At 41.1% G+C, this 8,436-nt stretch overlaps 1 protein-coding gene across 1 annotated transcript; it reads left to right on the top strand.

Moving 5' to 3' along the window:
- The first annotated feature begins 337 nt into the window (after nt 1-337).
- Nucleotides 338-7,907, top strand: LOC120395683 (stromelysin-1-like). The gene is made up of 10 exons (XM_039520328.1): nt 338-488; nt 649-893; nt 1,231-1,379; nt 1,474-1,599; nt 3,105-3,266; nt 4,120-4,264; nt 5,361-5,494; nt 6,096-6,255; nt 7,271-7,374; nt 7,566-7,907. Exons 1-10 carry the CDS (start codon nt 372-374, stop codon nt 7,667-7,669), a joined length of 1,446 nt encoding a protein of 481 aa, XP_039376262.1. The 5' UTR covers nt 338-371; the 3' UTR covers nt 7,670-7,907.
- Nucleotides 7,908-8,436: the final 529 nt, after the last annotated feature.

The following is an 8,436-nucleotide window of genomic DNA, read 5'->3' as shown; positions in this document are numbered from 1 at the left end:
GACTACTTTTATGCAGATGTCTAGATACGACTTTTGGTGCTGAACTCATGTTTAAAAATGTTAGACTAATTTAGGAAGGAAAGGGGGAAAAACAGGAAGGAAAGGAATAGGAAAGTATCCTGGACATCCTCTGACAATATTGCAAAATCAGGGGGTTTCAGACGAGGTCACTTATAGTGTGTCATACAGCTGCTAAATGTAGCATTGTGTATGTTCTGTGAAAAATCAGAGGATGTTATAAACTGTGAGTCATGTCACTGTTGACTTTACAGAGCACCCAAGTGATATATATACCGGGACACTGAAGAGACATGCATAGAAAAGATAGAGACTGAGAGATTTTGTTAAACTAGTGATAGGACAAAGAAGTGATGTTGAAAATGAAGAGTCTTTCATTCCAGATCTTACTTTGTGTAGCATTTTCTTATGCTTTTCCACTAGCTCCAGAAACAGAGAAGGAAAATGAAGAAGACATGCAATTTGCTAAGGTAATGATTGTTGACAGTATATATGAATAAAGCTGATAGGAAGAATTAGTCTTTTATCATATTAAGATCACAGCAATAACTATATAACTATTAAGATTATTCTATACATTCTAAAAGAAACATGAATGTCATAAAATGTGGCTGTTTTTTTTCTGATCAGAAATATCTGGAAAAGTACTATAAACTTAAAACAGAGGCAGAACCTATCTTTAAAACGAAGAACAGCAAACCCATAACTGACAAAATCCGAGAAATGCAGGAATTCTTTGGGCTGAAAGTGACTGGGGAACTGGATTCCAATACTTTGGAGGTGATGAAGCAGCCCAGGTGTGGAATACCTGATGTTGGTCAGTTCAGCACCTTTCCAGGGTCTCCTAGATGGACAAAAACAGATCTGAAATATAGGTAATATTTCAATGTGTTTCCTGGATTGCCATTGGGAATTACAGAAAGAATTAGATTTATATGTTAATTATTATTTATTCTTATCATTATGGTAGCACCTAGGAGCCTGAATGAGGATCAAAGCCCTATTGTTGTAGGCACTAAACAAACACAGAGGTAGACATATATTGTGTATCAAGGAGCACATTGTCTAAAAAGACAAGACATACAAATAGTAACATACAGACAAAAAGGATGCAAAATGTTTAATGTTAAGTACATGTCCTGTTAGTTGCATTTTTAATTGCCTAAATTTATTTCTTTATTATGTATTTATTTCCTTATTATGCATTTAAAGGATTTTGAACTACACACCAGACATGGAACCAGCTGATGTAGATGAAGCGATTGAGAAGGCTTGGAATGTCTGGAGCAGTGTGACCCCACTGAAATTCACCAGAGTTTATGAAGGCGACGCAGATATAATGATCTCGTTTGAGGCTGGATGTAAGATAATCCCCATGTGTCAATGATGAGTATTGACTCCTTTACTTACAGTCCTGATTGAGAAGAATCTTACTTTTTATGTATCCTTTTCTAGTTCATGGTGACTTCTTTCCCTTTGATGGAATGGGTAACACTCTTGCTCATGCCTATGCACCGGGCGAAGGTATTGGTGGAGATGCCCACTTTGATGAGGATGAATACTGGACCAAAGATTTGAAAGGTAGGTATTCCTTACCATTTTATTAGCATTCTCTGCTGCACAGTATTTGATTGTAAGAGCTATTAGCTCATTTTTACACTGGAAAGAGATGGGAGCACAAAAGTAATGCAGCTTAGTAATAAACTACATATAAAGGGTCTGAGCCTGGTGTACTTCTCAGCAAAATTCTCCTTGAAATCAGTGGTTCAGATTCTGAGCTCAGTGACACGCATGACAATCCATAGTAATTCCACTGAAATCAATGCAATGACTACATCTGTGGCTCCCGTGGAGTGACTGGAATTACCATGGAGGTGGACTGTTTGACTGAGTTAGTCAATAGGCATTACTAGTGTATGGCATGGAATTGTGCCCTTAGGTTGAGGCTCTTAGCAGTTGTAAAATACTGAACTCACCACTTTAAAAATAAAATATAGCAATAAAGTGATGATAACTTTTAACAACCTTGTGCAGGGAAAACAATGTGTGTTCAGTGGATGAGTGTATTTGTGGTGCATGTTGGGTGTTTCTCTCTAGTGTGCTTTATCGTGGGTTAGATTATGGGATCACAAGCTATGGGGCTCAATGCAGGAATTACGGAGTGAAATTCCATGGCCTGTGTTATTCAGAAAGTCAGTTGAGACAAACATAATAGCCTCTTTTGGCCTCTGAATTCATCAATATGATCAAAACCTTGGTTATACGTAAGGAGGGATATTTCTGCAGTCTGAACAGAAGCTTTCATGTTGGCTGGCCTCATATTTGTTTCTTCAAAGGAAAAAAAGTGTAATGCTCTCTACATAATCAAAAACTAAATCTTTTCACAATCTTTTCTCAAGACTAAACATGCCCAGCTTTTTTAACTCCTTCCTCATAGGTCATGTTTTTTAAACCTGTTATCGTTTTGGTTTCTCTGCTCTGGATGCTTTCTGATTTGTCCACATCTTTCTTAAAGTGTGGCACCCAAAACTGGACACAGTACTCCAGCTGATGCCTCACAAGAGGCACAGTTCTCTCTTGTGTATTACATATGACACTCCTGTTAATACACCTTAGAATCATATTAGCGTTTTTTGCAACTACATCACATTTGTGGCTGAGGTTCCGTTTGTGATCCACTATAACCCCAGGTTGCTCAGAGCCTGAGTTCCACTGTGACCTGGATCCAAGCCCTGTCATTTTGCAGGGTGGACATAGTTCAAGCTGCAGATCAGAGTCAGAAGGTGTGTGTAGTGTCATATGGATGGGCTAATACGGCTATGAGACCTGGGTCCAGCAAGTGTAAGCCCAGATTTACAATGCAGTATGGATGCTTAAGCATGGGCTTGGAAACATTGTGTTTCCAATCCCAGTCACACAGAGCCAGATTTACAATGCAATGTAGACATACCCTTTGTTTCCCTTTTTTAAAGATAGCTACTATGTTCGCCCTTCTCCACTCCTCTGGGACCTCACCCGTCCTTTCCTATTGTTTTACGGGGACATTTATTTAATCTACATGCATGCTATGCTTTTTATATTTTTAGGTTACAACTTGTTTCTTGTTGCTGCTCATGAGTTTGGCCACTCATTGGGTCTTTCTCATTCAAATGACTTTGGCTCCTTGATGTATCCATCCTATAAGCCGATGGATACCAGAAACTACAGGCTCCCTCAGGATGATGTTGATGGCATTCAGACCCTATATGGTAAGGAGGAAGCATCACCTTTTTTTAAAGTCTCTCTCATACAGGTTACAAACAATCTGATGAGAACGTGTAACCAAGAGCCATACTGTGGCCTACCAGTGGGGGGCATGAAGGGGGTAAGGTGCCTCCGCCCTTAGAGCAGTGTACAGGGGCTGGCTGTAACTGCAGTCCTTGCTCTTACCTTTACGCAGGGACTGTGTTCCCTCTTGTGTCCTCTGGGTGCTAATCATAGCCAAAGGGATGAGAAGCAGGTAACGCCATGGCTCACTCTAACTCCATCTGCACGAGCTAGCTCAGCTGGCTAGCTGTGAGAAGGAGCACGTAGTGTGATCTCTTCTTTGTGCATATTAGGCACACACGCCCCGCCCCCCTGCAGAGGTGAGTGCTTCCTGGGCATCACTAATCCGAAAGGTTTACATATGTTTCTGTATGAAACTTTGTGACAGTCTTGTGCCAGCTCCTAAGCAGACGTGAATTGGCACAGCTCCATTAATATCAAGGAGGAGTTCAGAGAGGCAGTGGTCAGGGCACTAGGCTAGGACTCCAGAAACCCAGGTTCAATTCCTTGCTCTGCCCTAGAGCTTCTGTGTCACTAATCCTCTCAGTTCCCTCTTCCGTAAAACGGGGATAATAGCATTGTCCTCCCCCACAGGGGTGTTGTGAAGATAAATACATTAAAGATTGTGAAGCATTCAGATCATATGGCTCAGTGGTGGCCATATAATTACCTAGATAGAATGGGAAAACACTGTTTCAAACACATTGAGAATTTGGCCCAGTATTGCTGTTCTCCAAGGGCTGTGGTAGCAATACTAACTGACCTTCCAATTCTGCTTTTAACCTCTTCCCTAAGGACCCCCAATCTCTACTGAGCCACCAGCTTCCACACCACCCACAGAAACACCCACAGAAACATCAACCACAGGCATCTGTGACCCTCACGTGACTTTTGATGCCATCACCACCCTCCGTGGGGAAATAATGTTCTTTAAAGACAGGTAAATTATTTCTGTTTTGTCAACATCAAGTTTTGCTTAGATTACACTTGTAATGGCAATGCTTTGACAATTAGTTCAAGAGGGGGGATTGCCTTCCAAATGTATAGTCAACACAACCTCACAAATTTCTACTTGCCCATGCAACCTGGGTGAAGTAACTGGGCTTTCTGACAGGTGAGTAAATATTAGTATTTTAAATCATCCTTAGTCATCCTGTGCATGGTCTGTTACATTTCCATGCCAATTGTGCAATCAGAGCATTGTACTTTGGCCTGCAGCCATATCACATGAAGCATTGTTCTTGACAGACTGGTGTCAGACTGCGGATGGCAGATCTAAAGGGAAAACTATGGGGCTATAGAAAGTGTTGTTGGTGATTCAGTAGGTGGCATTCTTAGCCTCCTGACAGCATTGAGTCAAGGCTGCAGCTGCAGTGCTTGGTGACACTCTGCTGTTAGAGGCGCCATCTTTTCAATGAGATCTGATACTTAACCCTTTAATGGGTCATTTAAAGATCCCAATGCACTTCTTGCAAGATGGAATAAAAGTGGCATCCCCAGGGTTTTGGCCAAAAACCAACTCAGGGAATGACATTCTGCCTGCATAAATGCCTCCTGAAGATTCAAAGGAAGAAATTATTCTTAAATGTCCCTCCTAAAAAGTGCAGTTTAGTGTTGCTGTGCACTGTCAAAAAGCAGATACATTGCACCGAAGTGATAGCTGCATTTACATGATGGGCAAAAGGATTCCTCCTGACATGGCATTACAGATAGGTTTCAGCTCTTCCCTGTGCCTTACTGAGGATCAAAGGAATGGGAGGGAAAGGGTGAGGTAAAAGGGCAGGGTGGAAGATCCCCAGTGCAAATAAATAGAAGGACAGGATTTCTCTGTAGCGCTGAAGAGGGCACTAGGAAATGGGCATTGCATCTCCAAGGGGACATGATCTGTGGGTTGGGGGCATGTCCCACCACCTGCAACTAATGAGCAAATAAACAGCTCATGTAGTTGGAATTTTTATTAAATTTCCCTGTTGATGATCTCATGAATTATTGGTAAAATATGATTATAAAAACAAGCAACTTGTCTTTTCAATCAGGTTTATCTGGCGCAAGAGTCCTTATTTCCCAGGTATTGAGCATGATTTAATTTCTTCCTTCTGGCCAGTCCTACCATCTGGCTTTCAAGCTGCTTATGAAATTGACAAGAAGGATCAAGTGTTTCTTTTTAAAGGTATTTCTATTGAATTTCTAGACATTCTTCTTACATGTGGAAATGAAGAAGCAATTATTATTATTATTATTAATAACCACCACCACCCAGCACTTACATAACTTTTCACTTCAAAGTGCAGTTTCACAGTCGTTAACTAATTAAACCTCACAACAGTCCTGTGGAATAAGATATTGTGCCTATTTCGTAACTGAGAGGAAAACTGAGAGTGAAGTTAAATGATGTGCTTAAGGCAGGTGAGAGGATCAGTTATATAAAATGGAGTGCTTACATTTAGTCAACTAAATTCATATTTAGGCACCTAACTAAGTGGCCTGATTTTCAGAGGGGCTGAGCACTCCCAGCTCCAATGGAGGGGGGGGGGATGTTTTTTTTAACTACTCTAATGAAATTATAAAGCAAAAAATCCAAGTGTCCTGAAATATTAAACATTCCAGCTGCCTTGCAGGAAAGGAGTGTCTTCAAATTCAGTGCTATCAATGGAATTCACCCCACAGGGAACATAAATGTTTCCTTGGGGAGGCTCCAAGACTGTAATTAAATACTGCTTAATCTCATCAGAAGTCCCTATCGAGCTTTTCTATCTTGCTTTTCTTGACAGGCAATCAATACTGGGTTGTCAGTGGATACTCTGTACATCCAGGTTATCCAAGGAACATCCACACCCTGGGCTTTCCAAGATATGTTAAGAAAATTGATGCCGCTGTTTATGACGAGAATACCAAAAAAACGTATTTCTTTGTAGGTGACAAGTATTGGAGGTAAGATTAAATTCTCCCAGCAAATAACTCATGCACCTTCTTTAAAGCCTTATTAACCCTTTACATTTGGAATTATGACAAATCTGTGGCTCCCTTGAGTAGGATTTCATGACCGCACACCCCATTATTAAGCTGAATTTCAATGACAATAGAGATAGAACTCAGATCTTTCTTCTCCTTAAAACACTAGAGTTAAAGAACATTTTCCATTTGCTGCTAGTACAGTAAAAGCAGGACCGGCTCCAGACCCCAGCACGCCAAGCACGCGCTTGGGGCGGCATTTTGCCAAGAGGGCGGCAGGCGACTCCGGCAGACCTTCCGCAGTCATGCCTGCGGGAGGTCCACTGGAGCCGCAGGACCAGCAGACCCTCTGCAGGCATGATTGCGGAGGGTCCGCTGGTCCCGCGGCTCCGGTGGACCTCCCGCAGGCATGACTGCGGATGCTCCACCGGAGCCGCGGGACCAGAGGACCCTCCGCAGGGACCGGCGTGCTTGGGGCGGCCAAATTCCTAGAGCCGCCTCTGAGTAAAAGCTTTTTTATGAGGCATGTCGGGGGAATGGAGGGTGCTGGTATGTGAAAAATACTGGTTAACTAAGAGGAAAGGAGTTTGTATGTGGGGGGGGGTGGGGCTGGGGATTGGGGCCTGGGTGACTAGTCCCATTGACAACTCCTAAGCACAAAGAAAGTCACATACCGAAATGTCTTTGCAGGATGAGGTTGCAATGTCTTTGCAGGATGGCAAGGTTGCACACTTGGGCCCCACACCGCTCATCCTACAGCAATCAAGTAGGAAAAACAAACTATTTAGTCAGAATAGCTAAGAACAACTGTGCATAGATTAGTAAAGGTGAAAGTATTCATGTATTAAGGTTTGATACAATTTAGTGAGTTTACAGTAGCTCATGGTTAGTGAGTTTTAGCTAAGGGCAGGACTTACTTGTTATAAAGGTCAGTTGGATTCAATATTAAATATCACATGCCTATGTATTATTTTCATTTCATTTCTTCATTCAGTTATGATGAAGTCACCAAATCCATGGAAAAGGGTTATCCAAGACGCATATCAGTTGACTTTCCGAGAATTGGCAATAAGGTTGATGCTGCTTTTCAGGAAAAAGGTAAATAGAAAAAAATACTTTGATAGTTGAATATACTGGAAAATTTGCATTTCCATAGATTCAAGAATCATTATAGAAATTAGTAAGGATGATTCTTTATATGTACACGTTTTAATTTACAGCAGTGTTTGTGGAAAGAGAATGAATATACATTTTTACAAAGTAATTATTCATTTTATTTTTATTTCTAGGACATTTCTATTTTTTCCATGGCTCAAAGCAGTATGAGATAGACACCAAGTCCAAGAAAGTTATTCGTGAAATGAAGAGCAATAGTTGGTTTGATTGCAAATAAGAGCAGACACACAAGGTGATGGTGCAAAAGAAATAGAACCCAATTTTGTATGCGTTTCAGATGGCTTTTCATCGATTTTTTGTTTCTAATCAGTGTTATTCATCTTTTACTTTATGTCTGAGCCACATAAGAGCTGTGATCCCTGATAAATATTATTTTAAATAACAGAGAAATGTTAAATTTAATATATAGTTTTAACTTATCTTAGTATTGTATTTAGACTATTTATTAAGCTGTCACTGAGCAATAAAGCTATTTTATGTTTGTGTATATAACAGTCTTGGGTTCTTTTGGTCCAGCCTCCTGGTCTTTCTGGTCAGCAGCACTAGAGAAGGGGCCAGTGAATTTAATTTAATTGCCTTGCAGTGTGAACTCCCAGCTCAGCCTTTCAGGCAATATGATGACTTTAAGAGACTGCACTAAGTGTAGAGGTGAGGCAGAGTGGGAGGCAGAAGTAAGAGGGCAACTCCAAGGTAGAAGCAAGGGGAAATGATCTTAAGGGAAGGGGATAGATATTAGAGGAAGAAGAAGAAGAGGAAGAAGATAGAATCACAGCACTAGATGTTCACTCCCTTCTTCATAAGAGTTGATAGTTCTAAGACAGCTATGACCATCTAGGACCTTGACCGTCAGTGTTATGCTGGACACTGTGACCATGTGGAAGTTCACTGTGCTCTGGTATGTTTACTCCTAAGGCACATCTTGACTACGTGAGCTATTTTGCACAGGGCTTATGACAAGCAGTTGAGTAGTTCTGATTCCATCCA

This window comes from Mauremys reevesii, linkage group 1, assembly GCF_016161935.1.
Source record: "Mauremys reevesii isolate NIE-2019 linkage group 1, ASM1616193v1, whole genome shotgun sequence".
Lineage (NCBI taxonomy): Eukaryota > Metazoa > Chordata > Testudines > Geoemydidae > Mauremys > Mauremys reevesii.
The sequence above is the reverse complement of the archived record's forward strand: the minus strand, read 5'-3'. Positions and strand labels throughout refer to the sequence as shown.